At 41.3% G+C, this 26312-nt stretch overlaps 1 protein-coding gene across 1 annotated transcript; it reads right to left on the bottom strand.

Annotated features, from left to right (window-relative positions):
• Positions 1-1343: 1343 nt before the first annotated feature.
• LOC133799642 (uncharacterized) lies at positions 1344-25863 on the bottom strand. Its single transcript, XM_062237640.1, has 3 exons — positions 25558-25863; positions 24984-25354; positions 1344-1404 (listed from the first exon to the last, which is right to left on the bottom strand). The coding sequence occupies exons 1-3, from the start codon at positions 25861-25863 to the stop codon at positions 1344-1346; spliced, it is 738 nt and encodes a 245-aa protein (XP_062093624.1).
• Between the last annotated feature and the right edge of the window lie 449 nt (positions 25864-26312).

The following is a 26312-nucleotide window of genomic DNA, read 5'->3' as shown; positions in this document are numbered from 1 at the left end:
TTGAGTAAATCAGCTGCCTGATTTCCTTATGCTTGTGCTGGCTGTTAATCCCTCGAACATTCCAAACAAGAATTCTATCCATTTGAAGTAGAGGGTTCTCCCCCCTCTCCAGTGTTGCCATTCTCTTGCTCATTCATCTCCACTTGAAAATCTAAAATGGCAAATTGATTGTTCACCTTTGTTTCTATCACCGCCGGTTGCTGCACTTTCTTGCCATTTCCCACCATCTGAAAACCATCTTCATCAATTACTGGTTCCACCGGTTTAACCTCTGCTTTTTCTTTTGGAACCCAGGTCTTCTTTGTCTGAACTTTGTTCCTGCACACGTTAGAACCATGCCCCATGCCCGAACAGTTCTTGCATATAAGCGGGATCCATTCATACTTCACATCCAATTCAATATCATGATCAAATTCATCTGTAAAGGAGATTTTAGGGGGAAAATCTTGAACAATACTCACCTCAATCAAAATTCGCGGATACAGTAATCTGTCTCTATGCTTGGTGATATCATTAACCTGAATCGGTTTTCCAATTTGGCCAACTATCTTAAAAAGTGATGCCTCTCCCCAATATTTAATATCAAGGCCCCTCACTTGAATCCACGAGGGACTGTATCCACATTCTCTTTGGTAAAATCTTCAATCGAATTCCATGGCTTCATGATGAAAGGTTTCTTGTCAAAGAAAATGAAACCCCCATTCAAAACTTTGTCTCTCTGTTCTAGATTCTGAAACCGTATAATGAATATTCCATGTGAGAGCATTCCTACCTTAACCACTTCATCTTTCCACATTCTTCTCACAAATCCATCGAGCACGTTCAGAGGAGGGTTAGCACCAGCAACATACCCCACTATTGAAGGTTTCCAGTAATTCACTTCTTCCTCAATATCAGCCTGGTTTGCAATACTCAACCAATCTGAGAAATTCTTACGAACTTCACTCTGTTTCCTAAGTATCGCCTCCGATTCCTGAACCGTATACTCTATCCCAAAAAACTGATCCTCTTTCTTTTTCTCTTCTTGCACTTCCAATTCAGAGATCCCTAGAATAGCATCCATGGATCTTGTTTTGATTACACGATCCGAAGATGAAGGACCTTTCTTCTTATTATTCCTCTTCCCCTTAGCTTTCCCCGAAATCTTAGCTCCTTTAGCCATGGCCGTTGGTGACCTCACCGAGAGAGAGATTCGAAAAAAGGCGGGAGCATAACATCTTTTATACATAGCATAGATTGAATAAGTTTAGTTCATATTATAAAAAAAAAAAAAAAAAAATTCGAACAAATGGGTCCTTTGAATGATGAACAAATAAAGAGACAGTTACTCAGATAAAATGCGATCAACGTCCAACCATTGCGTCTTGGTACTTATCGGGTGTAGAATAAATCTGCTTCTTGTTCCTACGAGCAAAATTGTTTCATTATAGAGTACCAAATTTTGTCATGTATGATTTCAAATTACAAGGCCGTGACGAGCATTCTAGGAAACATAGTATCAAGTCTGCATTTTGATTAAACACAAGACACCAAAAAAATATTTACCCTAAATTTTTTTGGGAAAAACTAGGGGACCCTATCTTTTCCAAGAATATCTTTTAAATTTTGTTGACTGTCATTTTCGCTATCAACTAATTAAAAGAACTTGAAGAAAATACAGTAAGAAGACAGATTTTACGTGGTTCAAGTTATTAATTAACCTTAGTCCACGAGTCTATTGTATTTGGATTTGGGGAAGCTTGAATGTTTCAAACTTCTATGGGGTTCAGGCAGCTCTTAGCAGTGCCCTAGCCCTATTTATAGTGGATGAGGACCATTAATTCACTTACTAGAGATTTATTACAAAACATTCCCAATTAATTGGGGATCTAAATGCTAGTTAATAGACATTCTCGTAATAAAAGTAGTGGTGGGCCTGTGCATCTCACACAGGGCCCATTTCTAAGTTTGCAGCCCACAAACTTTTGGGGAGATACACCCTTGATAGTGTTAGGGGATTGCTGTACGTTTTCCCACGTCAGGTGGCACATTGGGACATGCTCCTTGTTGCCTGTATGGACTCGACACCACAACTTGAAGGAACAGTAACTTTGTCAGATGGTTGCTTGTGGTCCAAGGGCGCTGTGCATGACACCTGGCGTTTCCCTCCAAGCCTCGAGGACAACTCGTCCAAGCCTGGAGGGCTAGATGAACATGAGATTGGGAGGACTTTGACAATGGTCCTCAAGAAAAGAGCACACTTGAAGACATTCATCTCTGGAGGTGGATCACAACATTTTGGGAAGGGCTTACCTTCCGAGAAGCTCTAGGCGAGCTATGGGCTTTATTAGCTCCCATGGAGCTTAATTACTTCTCTAATGATTGCCACATGTCAATTGGAAAAAATACAGACAACATTTGCCCCCCAAGTCTTCACTTGTCCTCAAACAGTGGAGACTTAGTCTGAGAGGAGTAATTTTGATAGACGTACTCCGGGGTGACGTTTGGCTTATCGAGGCATCACATTTCATAAAAGATGACGCCACGTGTCAACTCCCCATTGTTAGGCCTGTCAATTGATGCAATTAATGAGGCGTCCATTCCACGCCCAAGACATCTAATTCGTATACGAGATGTCCTTTTGCCTTGTACCTGAGGTGTCCTTTTCCAATGACTGTTGGATCGCAATTCGTGCCTTGATATCTATGACCGTTGGATCATGCTTGAGTGCCTACTCCGTAGGTGATCAACGGTTAGGGAGAAATTTCTTCCTCCATAAGTTCTTGAGTATAAGGCTCGAATTTTGCCTCCCATTTCATCACTTTTAGCATTTGAAACTTTCTTAGATACCTAAGCTCTCCAATTCCCTCCATCCTTCCCTAATCAAAAACCTCACAAGAGTCCCCTTCCCGGAGACCAGGACGACTGGAGAGAATCGAGCTTTTTCTGGGCAACGACGTGAAATACTTTCGAGACTGGACACGTCACAACACTCATCGAAGGTTCATTTCGAGTAAGTCCTTCTTTCTATCCCTTTTCTATTTGGGTTATTCGGATGAATGTAGTTGCATGCTTAGGCTGTCATGGTTTCTGGGATTTATAGGTCATTTTGACTTCTTTGGTCCTTTTAGGTCTGTTTTGGCATTAACATTAGCCAAAATGGGTCGTTTGGGCCTTGCTGCGTTTTTTCGCATTTCTGGGCATTCCACTAGAATTTGGAAATTTTCTAGATTCCGATGAAGTTCATGAACTTTGGTGGTGTCCTCCGACACCTGATTCTTGGTTTTGAGGGCACCTCAGTCTTTAGGCTCTCCTTTCTCCTTTGTTTCCCGAGCAGTTGTCTTAGGGGTTCTCGTGTTTTGACCTATCTTTCTTTTGTTCAAGACGCTATCTGCTTGGTTTTGCTTGTTTCAGATGTGCGAGGAGTTACACCACCTCACCAGCAAGGCTTTTATTAACTTCGATCGTGAGATTATTGACATGGCCCGAGAAGCGGGACAGATCCTGAGGAGAGGAGGTTGCCTGCCCCGGAGCAGAGTCAGGCACTAGTGGTTAGAGAGGGCCTCTGACAGAAGAAAGATCAATCCGACGTGGTGCCTCAGAGGAGGAGGTAAACATGGGTCCCATATACGAGGACATATGTTACGAAGCGGATGGCTTCAAGGCGAAGCATCTCCCCGAAAAGCTGAGGCATTGAGGGGTGCTGAACAAAATCCTCTTTCATTACGAAGTCAAAAGTGACATCCTTGTGCGCCTACCCCAGGACTCAGAAATGGTGCACCAGATTGGGAACAGCCTCGGGGCTTATAGAGCTTTGCACCTGCAAGCAGGGGCAGCCTTGCCTCTGCATTAGTACTATGTCGACTTCCTTAAATACGTCGGCATAGCTCCCTTCTAGTTGTCCCCGAACGGGTACCTGGTGTTCGCTGGATTGTACGTGCTGCACCAGAGACAAAACTGGCCCGTGCCTTCTCCGGACGAAATAATGTACGTCTATAGTTTTTGGGCTTGTCCTCGAAAGAATGAGGTTTGATGGGTATTAAGTACACCTATCCGAGGTTGGTGTAGAAGGCTCCTTGCCACAACGAGAGTCACACGCGGGACTACAAAGACCACTTCTTCTTCACAAGTGGTTTTCCCATGCAGACTAACCTTATCCTTCTCCTGGAATTCGCCAGGGTTGGTAAGTGTCTCAAACCTTTTCTCTAATTTAGTTCTCTGACGATAGTCACTCCATACTTAGAAATATTTTCTTGATAGGTCCTTTTCGTTGTACTCTGTTCATGAAGGCATACAATGACCGACTTCAGAAGATAAAGCGTCTTCCGGACGCGGAGATGGAGCTCAACTTCCTCGTTACGGAAGCTCACCTCCATCGGTTTGGCATTCTCCAAGAGGGTCAACAATTAGGCTTCGTGGAGCTTTCTTTGTTCCAAAACTTGAAGAAGTCCTGAGAAGTAGCTGCCCTCCACATGGAGTACGTGGACGGTCATGCGCTCCTCCTATACAACCAAAGGATACGAGAAGAACATGTCGCGAACATTTTTGCCATCCGAGCCGATGCAGAGGCTCAGGAGGACTAGGAGCTCCAGGCAGGGGTGGAGTCCTCGTTGCATGACCAAGGTAAATCCCCCATAATCTTGTATTATGATAGGAAAGTAGGAGAAGGGGTAATCCCTGAGCCTGTGTGCGCCTCGCCTTCGCTTCTCTGGAGTGGACATATCTCAGGCCATCATTAGACTACAGAGGAGTTCCAAGACTACCAAGATTTAATTGACGCATTCCTCCACCATCTGAAGAGAAGGCTAAACCCCCAGGGTTTTGTACCATTGGACGAGGTGACGTCTATGCACGTGAGGTGACTCTATAAAAACAAGAAGAACGCCACTCAAGAGATGGGAAGATTCATGAGGGTATTGTCCCATTCTATCCTACACCCTGAGGAGCCATAGAGTGGTGGGCCTCCCGAGGAGCTCACATGCTTCGGACTAGAACTTTCCTTTTCATGCATTTTACTCACTTTTATTCTTTCCAGGTCGCATGGGTTTGGCTGACTCCATCCGGACCAAATACCAGAGGGTTATAGGGCCCTCTCAAATCCAGGTCTCTGTCGCACCGCCCGTTGTGCCCATGGCTCCGGCAGATGGTTCCGCAGCTCCAGTGGTCCCAGGATCTCTGGAAACCATTCCCCCAGCTACTCTCTCGAGGCCGGTGGGAATAGAGGAAGTCATCGAACTCTGCGAGGGGTCTCCTGTCCTCAATGAGGGGACTTTAGGCTCAGGAAAGGATATCTCGTCCCTCGATGCATCTGGCTATCCTCTAGGCATAACACCGCGGCTTGTGATCTTCCCCGAGCATTACGAAAGAGAAGAGCTTGAGAGGCACAGGCTGGTCGTGGAGTACTTCAATCACCACCGAGAAGAAAGGGACAAAGAGTTCAAGGCCTTAGCAGAGTATCTTCGTGATGACAGGCCTCGGAGTGGAACCCCAACGTCACATGTTGGGAATAGTTCCCTTAAAGCAATTGTAGTTGACAAATGATTTAAATGAAATAAATAATTGAATTGAATTATTATATATAGACTATGTCCGATATTATATGATAATATTAAGTGAATATCATAAAATTCTAAAGTTTATCAATTGTTTACCCAAAAATGACTCCTGATAACGTGGCAAGAATTTATTACACGTGGTTGGCACGTGGCAACGTCAAAATGAAGGAGTGTTGTTCGCCTATTGACCAGATATCTATTGCTTCATCAGATCTCGTGTTTAGATGCGACCAGTCTGGTCGCATGCTTCAATTTATTTCCTTTAAGATACACAATCTTTTAATAACTACATTTATTATCTTTTCTCTTTATTGCCTTGATACGTTTATATTAAGGATAATTAAGGCTCATTGGCCCATGTAACCCCCTTGAGCCTATAAATATGAATGATAGGGCTCAAGGAAGGGACTTTTGAACCTTGAACTTGAATACTCAGAGAGAGAGCGTAGTGTGATTATCCACAGAAAGTTGTAATTCTCCTAAGGCTTGTGAAACTAAAGAACCCTAGTTCTTTGATCACGACACTGGGCTTCAACATCAATAAGAACTCTAAGTGGATGTAGGTTATTACCACACAGTTGGGGCCGAACCACTATAAATCATTTGTGTCACCTTCTTCCCATTTGATTTCATTCTTGATTTACTTTTTGTTTCTTTGTCGTTATTTTGACTGCGTGTCGTTGGCCAAATCGAGGGTCAACATTCTGGTGCTTTCATTGAGAGCTTAGTCAAAAAGCTTAAAGAAAATCAAATGGTGAAGACATCCAAGAAAGCTGGACAGGCTGCTAGCGCTACGCCGTCTCAACCTCCTCCTTCAAATGTGGCTGAACATGAACCACACTTGGATTTTGAAGAGGAGGAAATAGATTCCGAGACGCTGAGGGCAACACTAGGCGTGTTGCAGGATGAGTTGGCCAGTCTAAGGGCCAATCAGGAAAATGAGACAGAGACCTTGGCACTGCAACAAAGGGAGATTGAGCATCAGCGCTAGGAGTTAAATGAGCTGCAACCGTCGGTAGAGAGATGCCACAGCCGCTCTTGAAGCAGCCATTCACTTGGCCAGAGGGCATGCTGTGCCGGCCTCTCAACTGGATCAGCCACAAAGTGCACCACCACAATGGGCCCCTAATCTGTGTCCTTCGATCCAGCCAACAAGCCCACAAAGGCCAGAGCATCCACCTATTGCTCAGGATGATGTCCCAATTCGGGATCCCGAGCAACAACCACCTTCTCAAGCTGGTCGCGGAAATCCCCAGCGCCAGAGGAAGAATAGGGCCGGGCAGCCACCCCGTAGCCCTAGGTGCCCAGAGGACAATGAGCCAAATCCATCGAGCAGGGGGCAATGTCCTTCTACCCACATAATGCATAACGAGTCAGGCTCTGCGGTCAGGGGCCCCCCACGACATAATAATGCACAGGGACCCACCGACCAGCACAGGCCTCCCCTTGATGCTTGGGAAATGCCAGCCAGAGGAGGAAACATCGTGACCAGTCGGTCACGCCAAAGTCGGCCGCAATTTAGAGACGACCATGACTATAATGAGGCTGATTTCGGTAGGGGGATTGCTGGTCGAAGGCAAGAAGAAAGAGGTGGAGACAGGAACCCCCCACCAAGAGACAATAGGCCTGTAAGCCATAACGCTGGGGGGCAACCCAGACAACATAACGCCTTTGATAGGCTAGGAGTTAGCGAGCAAAGGCGCAGGGATGATGACTTGAGAGACTTACTCAACGACAGGCATGAGAGGCACGGTGAGTACGCTCCTCTAGTACCAGTCGCCCCGGCAATCCTAGACGCGGTTCACGCTCAAATTGATGCTTTGAACCAGGCAGTACAGCAGCTGGTCGGGAGCCGGACATCCCACATAGAGTACGACCGGAGGAGAGGCTCTCCGTATGTGCAGAGGATTGCTGTGGCAGAAACCCCCAACAAGTTCAAAATGCCAGTACTGCCGAACTTTGATGGGTACGGGGACCCGGTATCTCATGTGAACAAGTTTGAGATACAAATGGATATTCAGAAGGTCTCGGACGATGTCCGCTGTAGGATCTTCCCCGCCACCCTATCTGACATCGCCCAGGAGTGGTTCTTTAAGTTCCCTCCTACTAGTATAGTATCCTAGGAAATGTTCATGAAGGAATTTTACGGAAAATTCTGCGCGGGTCGCGTACACCCCACTGAGGCCAACCAGCTGGTTGAGATACACCAAAAAGAGGGAGAGCCCTTAAAGGAGTATGTCTAGCGCTTTATGCGAGCAGCAACTAGAGCCAAAACAGTGGGCGATGAGGGAAAGATGATGGCCCTAACTGCTGGGGTTAGACGCCATTCTCCCCTCTGGAGTAGCTGGAGAAAGAATGGGGTAAGGAGTACCAAGGAATTCCTAGATCGAGCTGATCGATACATCAAGCTCGAAGATGTGGCCGCCAATGAGGGGAAGTCTCCCACGAAAGATAAGGGCTGAAGGAAGATCCCGCCAAGGCCGCCAATGGGTCAGATAAACCCAATGGCAACGACAAAGGCAACAAGAGCGGAAATGGCAGAAATGGTGGAAAAAGGGCGGGCAATGAGCCATCAACATCTGAAAATAAACGCCCCAAAGGCAATAGATGTGATCAAAGATTCACCAACTATACGACCCTTGTCGAAAGTAGAGCAGAGGTCTACCAGGCGACCAGCTCTAATATCCCTTATAAGCGACCAACGCCTATAAGGAAGGATATCTCCAAGAGAGATACGACAAAATTCTGTCATTTTCACAATGACTATTGACATGACACCAATGAGTGTAGCCAGTTGAAGGACGAGATTGAGTTCTTGATTAGGCAAGGACACCTAGGGAGATACGTATGAGATGCAGGAAGTTCTCAACGAGAGGCTCCAGGTGGCAACGAGCAGGCGCATGCACGCCAACGCTCGCCTCCTTTACAGCCAGCTCCTGTGGCAGGAACGTTACTCACCATCTGTGGCAGCCCACACATTGCAGGGGATAGTGGGAAAGCAAGGGATGTTGGGGTTTTATGCCCTAATTAAAACCCAAATTCTTTGTAATCTCATTTTATTATCAATAAAAGAATAGAAATCATTTTTTGACTTGGTCAATCACTTTGCTCACATGTTTTATTTTCATGATTATTTGTTTAATATAAACTTCTATTAAATCCCGAGCATATAGCTAATCTTATTTATAGTGACGTAATCACAGTGGAATATAAATATGATTATATGTTCAAAATAAGTTAGTCCTAAGATTAGTCAGTGCACCGGATTTACACTGACTTGCCAATCTACGATATGATCTACTTACACATTACAGTGTTATGTTCTTTCCAGAACATTAGCAAAGTAGATAAGATCGGATGTATTTGTTACATCGGACATGACCGATATTGACAGTTGATAAGATAAGTAAACATACCGTTATTATCTATTCTAGTCATATCATATAGTTGACAATAGGTCAATTCAATCTCAATTCTGAGTGGTTAGTATTCTAACTGATTGTATTATTTGAGTTCTTTGACTTGTTCGTTACCAGCTTACCCTACGGACTAGCCCATACTTACATCTTGGGAACTCGGTAGTATAATTGAGTGGGAGTGTTAATCATAGATATGAACATCTATAGCTTCTGATGAAGAAGTGAAACGATGGTTTCCTTTTAGTTTGGTTCAAGGTGTTAAATGATAGAGATCTCATTTCAGTAATTAAATTAGTTTACTGAAATATCATTTACAAGGAACTAAGTGTTTTAAGGATAAAATACAATGAGGGGTAAAACAGTATTTTAGTCCTATCTCATTGTAGACCATCTATAGAGGATTGAGTGACAATTATGGTTGTAACAATGGATAATTAATAGTGTATCTATATTTGTTATAGAGCGTTCTATGAATTCAAGAGTGCAATTCTAAGTCTATAGTGGAGTCACGAGGAATTAATAAGTTAGTAAATTTATTTGTTAAATTTATGATAACTTATTGGAGCTTGATTTCATAGGCCCATGGTCCCCATTGTACCTTGGATAAAATCATCTAGATAGTCTCAATTAATTGATTTAATCATCAATTAGAATTATCAAAGTTGACCAGGTCAATTTTGGATAGTTTCACAGAGTTGTGTAATTTTGAGAAGAAAAGAGCAATTATGGCAGATTTATTAATTAAGATAAATTGGTATCTAAATTAATAAATAAGTTTAAATCAAGGTTCAAATTATAAATAATTAATTTGATAAAGGATTTAAATAAATATTTAATTAATTAAATCAATAGAAAATAATACAGGCCTTGATTTTAAGTCCAATGGGCTTATAATCAAATGGGAAATTTCACGGGCCTATAGCCCATGATAATTTCGACCTAGGGCTTCAAAATGGCTGTTATTTAATTGATTTTTTAATTAAATTAAATGGCCTAATTGAGTCTATAAAAGGAGTGCTTATAGAGAAGTCAAAACATGGTTTTTGATAAGTCAGATTTTCTGATAGTTTTATATTCTCTCTAAACACAAGTCCTTTTCTAAGCCTCTTTGTATTTTCTCTTCTTCTCTCTATATCTATCTCATGTGTTGAAAATTGCCCACACTAGTCTAGGTGGTTCTAAGGATACATTGGAAGATCGTGAAGAAAATAGAAGATCGGTTCAGTTTCTTGATAATACTCTGCAACAGAAAGGATACAAGAGTTAGAGAAACTGAAGGAAGGACTCTTAATTCCGCTGCGTATACTGTAAGTATTATATTATTTGTTTCTCTTTGAATTCAATTTTAGAAACATATTTTAGGCTATCTTGTATTAATTTGTTTAATATTAGATATACATGAAAATAAATAAAGATCCTGTATAAGCTATTCCAACAACTGGTATCAGAGCCAGTTATAACAACACAAGATATTAGCTAATAGTTATAACAACACAAGATATTTTGGAAAATAGTTAAGATATTGATTTTAAAATTTAAAATTGGTTAAATTTTGAAAAATATTATTTTTTATTCAGCCAATTAATAATTTTTTTTAATGGGATTTAAATTAACTTTGGTTAATTGTTGATAAATCCCATTTAAATTAAATTAATATTTTTTTTCAAATTAACCTAAAACCAAGTTGATTGTTGATAAATGAAATTTAAATTAACTATTGTTAATTGTTGATAAATTTCATTTAAATTGACTTATTTTTTGTAAAAATTTAATTAATTTGAATTTTTTTTGATAAATTCTAGATAATTAATTATGGTATTTTTGCAAATGAAATAAATTGTGGTATTTTTGCATAAATTCATAGAATTGCTCATATAGTAACATGATTAGGCCCATCCAATTATAACATGTCTGTTTGCACTATATGTGGTATTTTTGCAATTGGGCTTAGATGCATATAGTGGCCCATATGTTTGTTAGATATATGGTGTTTTGCCAAATAAAATATTCATAAAATGATAAGTTTTATTTGGGCCCATTAGAAAATGTAAAGTTTAAATTCCTCTCTTGTGGGTGATTCCACTTGTGAAGGCCCATTTGCTTTGCATGACTATAGTGGGCCTAATCAATTAATAACAATTAATAAAACGAAGGTTTAAATTCCTGTCTTTTGGACCTTGTATGGAAGATAGGGGGCCATTGTAGTGGGAACGACATACTGGACCCAGCCCTCCTCCATACAAGCCCAATTGTTAAGGCCCATTTACCTAAGTTGGACTTAATTGTATAGGTTCATTATATTAGTTAAACCTAAATATTGATTAGCAACAAATTAATTCTAAATTAATTGAATTTGTTTCAATGTGACACTTTAGAATGAATAAGAAATTATAGGACTTTGGTTTTAAAAATTTTAATTTGTTTAATTTTTTTTGGAAAACCATAGTCATTAATTTTCTAAAAATAAATAATAAAAATACTATTTTTAATTTTATAATGAGCTTATTTTAAGAATTTTATTCGATCTCCACCGTTAGTTTAACATAGTCAATAGCTTAATGGGCCCTCGAGGCGCTTTGATTCGTCCCCCTACGGAAGGTGTTCATTAGTTATTTTGACAAGGTTAGATCTCAAAAGATAGATAATTATAGGTCAAATTCTACTAGACTCACCCCTACGGTGACTACTAGGACTAAATCTATGATTATTGAAACCGTGGGTCTAGCTCATAAAATAAGAGATTTTATTTTCTTATTTTGATCGAATAGTAGGTTGTTAATAGTGGTGTCCATTATTAAATGAGTTTACAACTCTATTTAACTAGTGGTATTTTTGACTCTCGCCAACCGGGACAAGGATATCATAGATTAGTTAAAAACCTAAAGAAATAGAGATATGATTGTTTTTGGTATTTTTTCCCATAGCTTACATATTTTTGGTATATGTTGTGCTATTTCTTGAAATTTGTGTGAATAGAAGTTTTATTGAGCAAATGTGATTGATTTCTATTTTATTGGTACTTTGTAGTTTTGAGTTATGGCTGTGTCTACTCCCATCCTTTCTCAACTTTCGATGGAGAAATTCACTGGAGAAAACTTCCTTAAATGGAAGCAAAACATCAACATTGTGTTGATAGGTGACAACTCCAAGTTCGTCATGACTGAGGAATCCCTAGAAGTTCCAGCTGAAGGAGCTACCAAGTCTGTGAGGGACAAGTATGAGCGTTGGCAGGCGGCTAACAACAAGGCGCGGTACTACATGTTGACTAGTATGGTCGACACTCTCAAGACTAAGATGGAGAATGTCGAGACAGCCTACGAAATCATGGATCAGTTCCAAGACATGTTTGGTGCCAAGTCAGCGCAGACTCGTTTTGAGGCCACCAAGAAATATGCCAATGCTCGAATGGCACCTTCTCAACATGTTCGTGATCACCTGATCAAGATGACAAACTACTTTCAGGAAGCTGAACTGCACGGAGCCATAATAGATGAGGAAACTCAAGTTGGCTTAATCCTCAACAGTCTTTCTCCAGCTTTCCTTCCATTCACCACCAACTATGTGTTGAATAAACTCAACTATGGTCTGACGCAGCTCATGAATGAGCTTCAGACTTTTGAGTCTATTATGGGTGGACCTAGTAAGGGAGGAGAAAAGAAGACAACTACTACTACTGCTGCTGATCCAGCTAAGGCTGAAGCTAACCACGCTTCATCTTCAAAAGCTGGAAACAAAAGGAAAGGTGGGCAAAACAATAACCCCAAGCCTGCAAAAGCTGCAAAGGCGAGTGCACAACCAAGTGCACAGACGCCTAAGGGGAAAAACAAGAAAAACAAGAAAGGTAAAGGTAAATGTTTTCACTGCAAAGAAAAGGGGCATTGGAAACAAGATTGCCCCAAGTTTCTAGCAGATAAAAACAAAGGTAATGATTATAGTTCATTTATCTTAGAAACATGTGTTTTAGAGAATGATAACTCTGTTTGGATTATTGATTCTGGATCTACTAACCATGTTTGTAACTCTTTACAGCTTCTTGAATCGTGGGAGGAAGTGAACGAAGGCGGCTTAAAGCTTAGAGTTGGGAACGGAGCGTTCATTGCGGTCCAAGTTAGAGGAAGAGCTCGTCTTAAGTTCGGAAATAAATTTTTAATTTTAAAAGATGTATTTTTTATTCCGGATTTTAGTAGAAATTTAATTTCAGTTTCCATGTTGCAATTAGAACGATATGTTATGACTTTCACAAGTTTTAATATATCTATTTCTTTCAATGGATCACAATTGTGTATTGCATATTTGGAAAACGGGCTTTATATTCTGCGACCTAACGAACCCCTCGCTCTTAATAATGATTTATTCAAAGTAGCTAAACCTAGGACCAATAAACGTCAAAAGACCGATAACAATAATATGACGTATTTATGGCACTTGAGACTAGGTCACATTGGCTATGATAGGATTCAAATACTTACAAAGGACGGACCTTTGAGGGAACTCACCTTAGGTGAATTACCTGTCTGTGAATCTTGTCTAGAAGGCAAACTGACCAAGCGTCCATTCTCTGCAAAGGGTGATAGGGCCAAAGAACCACTTGGTCTTGTGCATTCAGATGTTTGTGGACCTTTGAATATACAAGCCAGGGGTGGTTTTGAGTATTTCGTCACTTTCATTGATGATTACTCTAGATACTCATGTCTTTACCTAATGCATAGGAAATCAGAAACATTTTCAAAGTTTCAGGAATTCCTAGCAATGGCTCAGAACCAATTAGGTAAAAGGTTAAAGATCTTGCGATCTGATAGGGGTGAAGAATATTTGGATATGCAGCTCCAAGATCATTTAACTGAACTTGGGATTTTATCACAACTTACTGCCCCAGGTACTCCGCAACAAAATGGTGTAGCGGAACGCCAAAACAGAACTTTATTGGAAATGGTTAGATGCATGCTTAGTTACTCAACTCTACCAACTTCGTTCTGGGGACATGCAATTGAAACCGCAAATGACATTCTCAATGTCGTGCCGTCAAAATCAATCCCCAAAACACCTTTAGAACGCTGGAATGGTCGTGAACCTAGTTTACGCCATTATAGAATCTGGGGGTGTCCCGCTCACGTCCTGAGGAAAAAGGAGGGAAAGCTAGAACCGCGAACTAAAGTTTGCATGTTTGTTGGCTATCCTAAAGGTACTCGGGGTGGACTTTTCTACAGTCATTCAGAAAAGAAAGTGTTTACTTCTACAAATGCTACTTTTCTGGAAAATGACTATGTCCAGAACTTTAAACCTCGCAGCAAAGTAGTATTAGAGGAGATGGTTAAAGAATTGACTCCAACCAATGTTCCATCGTCATCAACGCGTGTTGATGATGAAATTCCCACTCTTCATGTACAACCGACGCAAGTCGATTTAAATGAAGAAAGTACCACTGTTCCTGAGCAAACAGTCACGGAGCCTCGTCGTAGTGGGAGGGTTTCTAGAAACCCAGTTCGCTATGGTTTGGATGGTGAAACCAATATGGTTGTTGGTGACACTAGTGATGATGATCCATTGTCTTTCAAACAGGCAATGGCTAGCCCTGAAAAGGAACTATGGCTCGAAGCCATGAAACAGGAAATGGAGTCCATGTACTCTAATTCCGTCTGGGATCTTGTGGAAGCACCTAGTGACTTTAGGGCCATTGGGTGCAAGTGGATCTACAAGAAGAAACGAGGTGTTGATGGAAATATCGAGACTTATAAAACTCGATTAGTGGCAAAGGGTTATACCCAAAGAGAAGGCGTGGACTATGAGGAAACTTTTAGTCCGGTAGCCATGCTCAAATCCATTCGCATCCTCCTATCCATAGCAGCCGCTCTCGACTATGAGATTTGGCAAATGGACGTCAAGACAGATTTTCTTAATGGAAAGCTTGATGAGGTCATTTATATGGATCAGCCGGAAGGATTTAAAGTATCTGGACAAGAAGGAAAAGTTTGTAAGTTAAATAGGTCCATCTATGGACTTAAGCAAGCTTCTCGTTCCTGGAATCTTAGGTTTGATGAAATAATCAAAACCTATGGCTTTGAACAAAATATTGATGAGCCCTGTGTTTACCGACTGAAGGCAAATCAAATAGTGGTATTCCTGGTTCTTTATGTAGATGATATCTTACTCATTGGAAAAAATGTTAAGAAATTATCAGATGTGAAGAATTGGCTGAGCACTCAATTCCAGATGAAGGATTTGGGTGAAGCAAGTTATGTTCTAGGTATCCAGATCATCAGGGATAGAAAGAACATACTCTTAGCTCTATCTCAAGCAGCTTACAAAGATAAAGTGCTTGAACGTTTCTCAATGACAAATTCCAAGAAAGGGCGTCTACCGTCCCGCCATGGAATTCATCTTTCAAAGAAGCAGTATCCCCAGACTCCTGAAGAGGAAGATGCAATGAGAAAAGTTCCTTACGCATCTGCAGTTGGAAGTCTGATGTATGCCATGTTGTGTACTAGACCAGATATCTGCTATGCAGTGGGAGTAGTGAGCAGGTATCAGTCAAACCCAGGACCGGAACATTGGATAGCAGTTAAGCATATCCTGAAGTATTTGAGACGGACTAGGGATTATATGTTAGTCTACAAGGGTGGTGTTCTGAACCCTGTAGGCTACACCGATTCAGATTTTCAGACTGATGTTGATGACAGGAAGTCTACTTCTGGAATGGTGTTTACTCTTGGGGGTGGAGCTGTGATTTGGAGATTCCACCATGGAGGCTGAGTACATAGCTGCGTCAGAAGCAGCTAAGGAAATAGTCTGGCTAAAGAAGTTCTATTCGGATCTTGGTGTTATTCCAGAAATGGATAAACCGCTTGTGTTGTTTTGTGACAATACAGGAGCGATAGCCAATTCGAAAGAACCTCGAAGTCACAAGAGGAGTAAGCATATAGAAAGGAAGTATCACATTATTCGAGAATATGTGGCCAGGGGAGATGTGATGGTTATGAAGATTGCAACTGAAGACAATCTTGCGGATCCGTTTACAAAGACACTACCAGAAGCTACATTTGATAAGCATATCAAGGAGATGGGATTAGTAGAATTAGGGCATTAGTTTCAATTAGTGCAAGTGGGAGTTTGTTGGGGTTTTATGCCCTAATTAAAACCCAAATTCTTTGTAATCTCATTTTATTATCAATAAAAGAATAGAAATCATTTTTTGACTTGGTCAATCACTTTGCTCACATGTTTTATTTTCATGATTATTTGTTTAATATAAACTTCTATTAAATCCCGAGCATATAGCTAATCTTATTTATAGTGACGTAATCACAGTGGAATATAAATATGATTATATGTTCAAAATAAGTTAGTCCTAAGATTAGTCAGTGCACCGGATTTACACTGACTTTCCAATCTACGATATGATCTACTTACACATTACAGTGTTATGTTCTTTCTAGAACATTAGCAAAGTAGATAAGATCGGATGTATTTGTTACATCGGAGAGGACCGATATTGACAGTTGATAAGATAAGTAAACATACCGTTATTATCTATTCTAGTCATATCATATAGTTGACCATAGGTCAATTCAATCTCAATTCTGAGTGGTTAGTATTCTAACTGATTGTATTATTTGAGTTCTTTGACTTGTTCGTTACCAGCTTACCCTACGGATTAGCCCATACTTACATCTTGGGAACTCGGTAGTATAATTGAGTGGGAGTGTTAATCATAGATATGAACATCTATAGCTTCTGATGAAGAAGTGAAACGATGGTTTCCTTTTAGTTTGGTTCAAGGTGTTAAATGATAGAGATCTCATTTCAGTAATTAAATTAGTTTACTGAAATATCATTTACAAGGAACTAAGTGTTTTAAGGATAAAATACAATGAGGGGTAAAACGGTATTTTAGTCCTATCTCACTGTAGACCATCTATAGAGGATTGAGTAACAATTATGGTTGTAACAATGGATAATTAATAGCATATCTATATTTGTTATAGAGCGTTCTATGAATTCAAGAGTGCAATTCCAAGTCTATAGTGGAGTCACGAGGAATTAATAAGTTAGTAAATTTATTTGTTAAATTTATGATAACTTATTGGAGCTTGATTTCATAGGCCCATGGTCCCCATTGTACCTTGGATAAAATCATCTAGATAGTCTCAATTAATTGATTTAATCATCAATTAGAATTATCAAAGTTGACCAGGTCAATTTTGGATAGTTTCACAGAGTTGTGTAATTTTGAGAAGAAAAGAGAAATTATGGCAGATTTATTAATTAAGATAAATTGGTATCTAAATTAATAAATAAGTTTAAATCAAGGTTCAAATTATAAATAATTAATTTGATAAAGGATTTAAATAAATATTTAATTAATTAAATCAATAGAAAATAATACATGCCTTGATTTTAAGCCCAATGGGCTTATAATCAAATGGGAAATTTCACGGGCCTATAGCCCATGATAATTTCGACCTAGGGCTTCAAAATGGCTGTTATTTTATTGATTTTTTAATTAAATTAAATGGCCTAATTGAGTCTATAAAAGGAGTGCTTATAGAGAAGTCAAAACATGGTGTTTGATAAGTCAGATTTTCTGATAGTTTTATATTCTCTCTAAACACAAGTCCTTTTCTAAGCCTCTTTGTATTTTCTCTTCTTCTCTCTATATCTATCTCATGTGTTGAGAATTGCCCACACTAATCTAGGTGGTTCTAAGGATACATTGGAAGATCGTGAAGAAAATAGAAGATCGGTTCAGTTTCTTGATAATACTCTGCGACAGAAAGGATACACGAGTTAGAGAAACTGAAGGAAGGACTCTTAATTCTGCTGGGTATACTGTAAGTATTATATTATTTGTTTCTCTTTGAATTCAATTTTAGAAACATATTTTAGGCTATCTTGTATTAATTTGTTTAATATTAGATATACATGAAAATAAATAAAGATCCTGTATAAGCTATTCCAACAAGGGAGCGATACGCTCAGACTTTATGCCATGACCAGGACATCAAGATGATGAGTGTGGAGGATCGAGCACCAAAGAAAGCTCGAACAGAGGAGGAGTTGATAACCTTCTCTGAAGACGATGCTCAGCACGTCCAATTCCAACACTCCGATCCGCTGGTCGTTGACGTCGAAATCGCCAACATGATGGTTAAAAGGGTGTTGGTTGACACGGGAAGCTCAGTCAACATCCTGTACAAGTCTTCACTGGAAAGGATGAAGTTGTCCATCAAGGACCTGGAGCCATGCAACCAAACCATATATGGTTTTTCTAGCGAAGGGCTCACCTCGACAGGATCGATTAAGCACCCAGTTACAGCCGTAATTGCACCTGCAAACAGGACATTACTCACTACTTTCATAGTAGCTGATTGTCCTTCAGCGTATAATGTTGTAATTGGAAAGCCAATTTTTGTCGACCTGCGAGCCGTTACCTCGATATGGCACCTTGCCATGAAATTCCCAACTGACGCAGTGATAGGATGCGTGTTGGGAAACCAGTGGGAAGTGAGGGAGTGCTACAACGCCTCAATATCTAAAGCGAAGAAAGGTGTGTCGAGGGAAGCTGCCGGGAAAGAGTTGCACATGGCCAGTGATATGCAAACCCAATCAAGTGATTGTGTCACCAAATAGGGCGTTGCCCAAAGTGAGGAGAAGGATTTGGATCCTTGCTTTGGCGATTTTGATGAAGAGATAGGACCCATCGAGGACCTTAAAGAGGTCCAACTTGATGAAGCAGATCCGACCAGGGTTGTGAAAGTCGATAAAACTTAGAGACAACAACGAAACAAGTACTGGTGGAATTTTTGAGGAAAAACCAGGAAGTCTTTGCCTGGTCGCATAAAGACATGGTCGGGATAGACCCTTCGGTCATTAGCCATGTCCTGAACATAGACAAGAGTTTTCCACCAGTACAACAGAAAATGAGGTTGCTCGAGAAAGACAGATCAAAAACATTGAAGGAAGAAGTCGAGAAGCTAAAAGAGAATGGATTCATCCATGTAGCGTTTTATCCATCTAGGGTCTCTAAGCCCGTATTGGTTCCAAAGCCAAATGGCAAGTGGAGAACATGCATGGATTTCATAGACCTTAATAAAGCCTGCCCTAAAAATTGCTTTCCACTCCTTAGAATCGACCAGCTGGTCGATGCCACTGTGGGGCATGAGATCCTGTCATTCATGGATGCGTACTCCGGGCACAATCAGATCAGTATGCATCCCCCTGACGAGGATCACACTAGCATTCGGACCGATACAAGGCTTTACTATTACAAAGTAATGCCCTTCGGTTTGAAAAATGCTGGTGCAACTTACCAGCGACTAGTCAATCACATGTTCAAGGAGCTGATCGGAACAAACATGGAGGTATACGTCGACGACATGCTAGTTAAGTCGAAGAAGGCAGAAGAAAATATAGGGGACTTGCAAGAGTGCTTCAACATCTTGAACAAATATCAGATGAAGCTGAATCCCCCAAAGTGTTCCTTTGGAGTTGGATCAGGGAAATTCGTGGGATTTATAGTAAACTCAAGAGGAATTGAGGCCAATCCCAAGAAGATCAAAGCCCTGGTCGATATGAAATCGCCAACAAAAATCAAAGATGTTCAAAGCTTAAATCTACTCAGAGGCAACAAGAAATTTGAATGGACGGAGGAGTGTGAACAGGCTTTTCAAGCTTTAAAGACTCACATGTCGCAACCACCGATTCTATCAAAACTAGTTGATAAAGAAACTTTGTTCATCTACTTAGCAATCACGGAATACGCTGCTAGTGCTGTTCTAATAAGAGAGGAAGAGGGGGTGCAGAAGGGCGTATATTATGTAAGCAAAAGGCTAATAGGAATAGAACTGCGATATCCACCTATTGAAAAATTAGCCTATTGTCTGATCTTAGCCTCCTGAAAACTTCGGCCATACTTCCAAGCTCACCCAATCACAGTTTTGACCGACCAACCTCTATGGCAAGTTCTGCAGAAACCAGAAGCCACAGACTGATTGTTGAAATGGGTTGTTGAACTTAGGCAGTTTAATATCTCTTATTCACCATGAGCATCAATAAAAGGACAAGGTCTGGCCGACTTTGTCGCAGAATTCACTGGACTTCCAGATAGCGAGCAGTCAGAAGAGCCTAGAGAGACTGGACCTCAAAGCCAAACTCCCTCATGGAAGTTGTTTACAGATGGTTCTTCTCATGAGTATCACACTGGAGCCGGAGTGATTTTGATAGCGCCTGAAGGGCATCGATTTCACTACGCGATTAGATTCGACTTCACCGCTTCAAACAACGAAGCTGAATATGAAGCGCTGCTCGCAGGATTACGACTAGCCAGAGACATGCACATAAATTCATTTGATATCTACAGTGACTCTCAGTTAGTGGTCAATCAAATCATTGGAGAATAACAGGCCCGAGGTTTAAAAATGGTTGCTTACTTGAATAAAGCGAGGGATCAATTGGTGCAGTTTGATAAGTACACTCTCCAGCAAGTACCTCGCGACCAAAATTCAAACGCTGATGCTTTGGCCAAGTTGGCAAGTGCCAAGGATGCTGAAGCCCTATACATAGTGCCGGTTGAGCGATTATCTGCGCCAAGCATCCAAGCAGAAGAGGCCTCTTTGGTGATTCAAGCGGCGGATACATGGATGGCACCTTACATGGAGTACCTGACGAAGGGTGTGTTACCAACGGACATAAACAAAGCCAGGACCCTTCCGTGGCAGGCTGCTAGGTATATCTTGGTCGATGGAATCTTGTACCATAGGGGATACTCAATGCCACTCCTTAGGTGTATTTCAAGGGAGAAGGCCAAAGAATTGATGAAAGAGGTCCACGAAGGCTTTTGTGGAGACCATGCTGGGGGGCAGAGCTTATTGAAAAAGATCCTAAGGCAAGGATACTTATGGCCAAAAATGAATGAAGACTCGGTGGAATTTGTGCAGAGGTGCGACAAGTGCCAGAGGTTCTCCAAAATTCCGCGAGCGGCCCCTAATGAACTAAAACAGATGCAAAGTCCGTGGCCATTCGTAGTCTGGGGTATAGACCTAATCAGATCTTTTCCCACAAGAAAGGGCCGCGTCAAGTACGCCGTGGTGGTCGTCGATTACTTCACAAAATGGGCCGAAGCTGAGCCATTTGCAACCATAACGACCAAGAAAGTGCTGGATTTCGTGGTTAAAAACATTGTGTGTCGCTATGGATTGCCAAGAAAAATTGTCTCAGACAACGACACACAATTCGATAGTGATCTGTTTACAGATTTCTGCGAACAGCATGGAATTATCAAGAGCTTTTCTTCAGTTGCTCACCCTCAGGCAAACGGACAGGTCGAGGCAGTCAATAAGACACTAAAAGATACTCTGAAGAAAAGACTTGAAGAAGTGAAGGGGGCATGGCCAAAGCAATTTCCTGAAGTCCTCTAGTCGTACAGAACGTCCCATCACACGACAATAGGCCATACTCCATTTTTCTTGTCTTATGGGTATGAGGCTATGCTTTCTGTCGAGTTATATCTGCCATCGCATCGAAGAATGATGTACGATCAAGGCTGTAATAGACAGCTATTGATGGAATCTCTAGATTTGGTTGATGAAAAGCGCGAGCAAGCCCAACTCCAAGTAGCGGCTTACCAGCAAAAGGTCGCTCGGTATTTCAATTCTAAAGTACATGAGAGGAAATTCAATGCAAGAGATCTAGTACTTAGAAGGGTTTTCCTCAACACCCGCGACCAGGTCGCTAGAGTACTCGGACCTAACTGGGAAGGACCGTACCAAATTGAAGAAGTCCTCCACCCAGACACTTACAAACTTGCTCGCTTGAATGGAGATCTCATTCCTCGCTATTGTAATGGAGAACACCTGTGTAACACCCCAAGTTGCTAATAAGGTTTAAGACCTTGTTTAGTGTGCCTGGAGGGCAATAAATGAATTAACATGATAATATATGAATTTGAATGATTATGTGATTAGTAATGCATGTTTAGGTGGTATATAGATGCATGTGGGCCCCGTTTGTATGTTAGGGGTAAACTGGTAATTTTAGCCCGTTGAGGGCATAAATGTGATAATTGTATTATGTGATTTGTACCACGTGAGTGTGGTGTTTTTACTGTGATGCACGCGTCGAGACGGTCCTAGTGAGCTAATTAGTCTAAAAGTCACAACGGGATTTTGTACCCAGCTCGGGAGGAGCCTAGGGGTACTTTGGGAATCTTATAAGTTGAGTTGAGAATGAGTGGTTATGGTTATTGGTGTTTGAGTAACCTGAGTAACCATTAGTTACTGCTGAGGGTAACAAGTTTAGATGGAAATTGGTAAAATTGTAATATAGGTGAAATGACAAGAGTGCCCTTGAGGTTTAGTTAGGAAAGGATTACTATGAAGGGGTAGAATGGTCATTTGGCAGGGGGTTTAGACAAAATTCAGCTGGGATATAGGGGTACTCGGTTTAGACACTTAGTCATATTATGGGTTTTATTAAAAATTGAGAGAAGAAAAGCTAGAGGGAAATCTAGGGTAAGAAGAAGAAGAGTAGAAGAAGCTGAAGTGGGAATTTAGGAGGAGAATCAAAGAAGCTTAAGGTTGAATTCTCCACTTGAGGTAAGGATTTTATGCAATTTTAAGGTTTGTTTCTGTTTTGGTTTAAGGAATTGAAGCATGGTTTAAGTTTTGAGCTATGGGTTTAAATTTTCTGAAGTTGAAATCAAAGGTGTGGATTTTTGGGTGTGATTGTGTTTTTGATCTTGATACTAGTGTTTATAGGTTGTTAGATGGTTCATTTGAAGTTTCAAATTGGTGTTGGGGTCTAGGTGTGTGTTTGGGTTGGTTTAGAGGTGTTTTGGTTCAGGAAATTGCAGAAGAAAAACCCAGAATTCTAGTTTCGCATAGGGGCACCACGACCCTATTCTTCGGCGCCGCGGCGCGAGGCTAATTCAGGGGGGGGGGGGAGCTTTCTGACTTTTCCGGGCGCCGCGGCCCTCATGGGTAGCGCCGCGGCGCTGGGCTATTTTCAGGATGGGAAAATTTTCATTTTTGGGCATTTGTTCCGGGGGCTCGGGGATGTTTCCGATGCATTGTTTTAGGAATTTGGAGGTCCCAAGAGTGCGGGATTGGTCCCGGAAAGTGGTTTTGGATTGGTTAGTATTAAAGAGTGTTTTATTTGTGTTGTGACTAGGGTTTCGGCGAGGCTCAAGTTAGAGGACCGTGCTCGAGTCTTTGGTGCACTGTGAGGCTCGGGATACAGGTAAGAAACTGTAGCACCCGTAGGACAGGGCATGGGCCCATAATGTTATTGCAGGGCACGACCCTAGATAACTTAATTGAATTATTATATGTTTGAGTGTTATTTCAAGTTGTACTATATGTGTTTATATTAGAAGGAACAGCAAGGGATCCGAGAACGGCAAAGGGCCGAGAACGGCGAAGGCCGAGAACGGCAGCGGGGCCGAAAGTAACATTTAGCACATGGAGTGCTTATAGTTAGGGTGGGACCCAAATGGACATATGGAATATCCTTACGGCGAGGATCGAGACCCCAGGCTTTGGTAATGCTTCTGGGGCGGCATGGCCGTGTTTGTTTAGCCTGATGGACTACTTGATTATCTGTGGATTATCTGATATGTTAACTATATAATATGCACGTGTTATATACTGTTTGAGTTTTCTTGCTGGGCTTCGGCTCACAGGTGCTCTGTGTTGCAGGTAAGGGCAAAGATAAAGTCAACCAGCCATGAGTATGGAGAGCGTGGGGGCGGCGCGTACATGTTTGGCCTACCCGACTGCTTTGGTTGGGGGCATTTTGAAAAATGGCTGTATTAACCAGTTCTTTTGATGGATAATCGATTGTAAATCTATTTTTTTGATTTGTAAATATTTTGTAAACCTTATTTTTGGGATCCCAGATGTTGATACTTGAAGTTTTCAATGAAACTAAACATTTTCAAAGATTACAGCCTTAATGTTTGTTTAGTCACACTTTTGGTCTTAAAAACCTCGTCTAGCGAGTTAGTTGCACATTTTTAGTCTTTAAACTCACTTAGTAACGGCTCTAAGGTGGTAGGGCGTTACAACCTGCGCAAGTACTATCAATAAACAATTCTTCTTAAAGAATTGGTTTGTATTAATTTTACTTTTTACAAGTTATGAAAAAGGGTTGGTCATTTTATGAGACTGATCTCTTATAAGTGTAAGATCATTTTGATGACCACTCGTACAGACACGTTTTGTCAATTTATTATGAGAAATAAAAGGGACTGTGCGCAGCTAGTCAATCTTGCCAACTATTGTATTTATTACAAGTATTTGCTCATTACGTGTGTTGTTTTGCTATATTCTCATTTTAAAATTTATCCTATGACCAGAAATGTTCGAACAGGTCTTAGTCAAGGCAAGTGATCGAGGACCTAAAGCTCCTCAATCACTTGGGGGGCATATAAGGTATCTAGTAAGCAAAGCATATCGAAAGGTATGTAAACACATGAGCAAAATAAGTGAAAGCATGCTAGGGTACTTAGAGTATTTTTCAAAATTTTGTTATTTTGTTAAATCAATCCAAAGTACTATGCTAAGTTCGATCATGTGAACAGATGTTATAATAAATGCAAGTATTATAATATCAAAAAAGAAAAAAGAATTCCTTTACACCGCGAGCAGTACTGCTCAGATGTAATTGGTTGATTAAAAGGAAAAAAGCTACCCATGCAGCAATAAAAATTAAAAAAGAAATTGTCTTTACATCACGACCCGTAGGCCGCGTAGTTAAAGGATAATAAAATAAAGAGAAAAATAAAAGACTACAGGGCTAGAGGATCTTGAGGAGTGTCCTGGTGACAGTAGTGCCAGCTTCATTGTCTGCGCTGTCAATCCCCGTTGCTAAGGAAATTTCTGGGGAAGCAGGAATTTTGGCTATTTCTTCTTCCTCCAGGCGAATAGTGCACTGGGTTATTTGAGTCCGTCTTAAGCGCTCGGATAGATAGTTGAAGTCGGCCTCGTGATTATGCTTCCAAAACTCGTAGAAGCAAAGGTGGGTGGCTTCCCTATACTTCTCAAAATTTTTGGCATTAGTCTCTTCAAGCTCCTTAACGCGCCCCTCCATCTCCTTTCTGCTCGCAATCAGATCGAGCTCAAGCTGTTCGCCTTCTTGGTAGTTGAGTTTGGCACTCTCCGTGAACTTTTCTTTGTCTTCTTTAGATTTGGTCAGGGCAGCCCGACACTCCAACAACTCTTCAGTCAGCTGAGCTTTCTGCTCGCGTAGTTCATTGTTCTGGTTGGTCAGTTTTGCATTTTTCTTGAGCAGTTCAGAATTCTTCCCCTTGAGCACCTTCACCGCCTTAGTGTGCCTGGTGTCAAAGTCTTTGATCTGGGTGACCAAAGTCCCCGTGCGGCGCCAACCAGCAGTGATAGTCAGCAATCCCTGCAATCAAATAAAAGAGGTAAGATGATGGCAGAAATTAACAAAGTAAAATGACTCAGCAATAGAAAACAACTTACACTAGCTATCTCGTTCAGCCCTCAGTTTATTATTTGGTCGGCCTCCATAAAGCTGGTGCCAACGATGGCCTCTTGGATACATTTGTGCTTGGAGAGTTTGTATATTCTCTCCCTGGCCGAACTGACCACGGTGCTGGTTAGGGTGTCTTCGGGTTGAGTGTGGTGTGGCTGGTCAGTAGGCACTGGAGGAGTAGAGTGCTGGTCAACCGGTGCAGTTGGAGATGGCTGGTCAAGTGGAGAAGGAGGTGGCGTTGTTTCCTTTGTGGGAGGTGGCGTGGTTTCCTTCGAAGGAGCAGCTGCTGAAGGTCCATCAGTCTGGGCCTTCTTTGAAGCAGCTTTGCTGCTTTCTCCACGGACCCTTTTGCTGTCTTTCTTCCTGCTCGAGGGAGTAGCAGCGACGATGTAGTGATCGAACATATCTCCAGACGACATACCTGCAAGGAAGCATCGCGAGCAGTTAGACAATAAGCATAGATGGAACTGAAAGTAAAGACAATGAAATTATAAGTGAAGTACCCATGCTATAACTACTGGTCGCTATATTATTTACTGAACTACTGCTACACTCACTCACTGCCTGGAAGAAATCTGAATTTAAATTGAGAGTATACTTTAAGTTGTCGTCCCCATCAAATAAATGACAGGGAATGGGCAACCTGTCTAAGAATGAGAAGACGGTACCGTTCTCATCTGAAGACTCGTCGATAGGTGCAGAGGGTTCGAAAGCTTTCTTTTTTCCCTTTCCCAAAGGGGCAGGGGGAGCAGCTGCTCGTGAGGTGCTGGAGGGTTCCCTAATTGTCACTCCAGTTGGTCTCCTTCTTGGAGGTTGCGACACATCTGGGTGCTGCTCGGGAATTTCTCCACCAGTGGCACTCCCCGCT

Source organism: Humulus lupulus, chromosome 9, assembly GCF_963169125.1.
Source record: "Humulus lupulus chromosome 9, drHumLupu1.1, whole genome shotgun sequence".
NCBI lineage: Eukaryota > Viridiplantae > Streptophyta > Magnoliopsida > Rosales > Cannabaceae > Humulus > Humulus lupulus.
The sequence above is the reverse complement of the archived record's forward strand: the minus strand, read 5'-3'. Positions and strand labels throughout refer to the sequence as shown.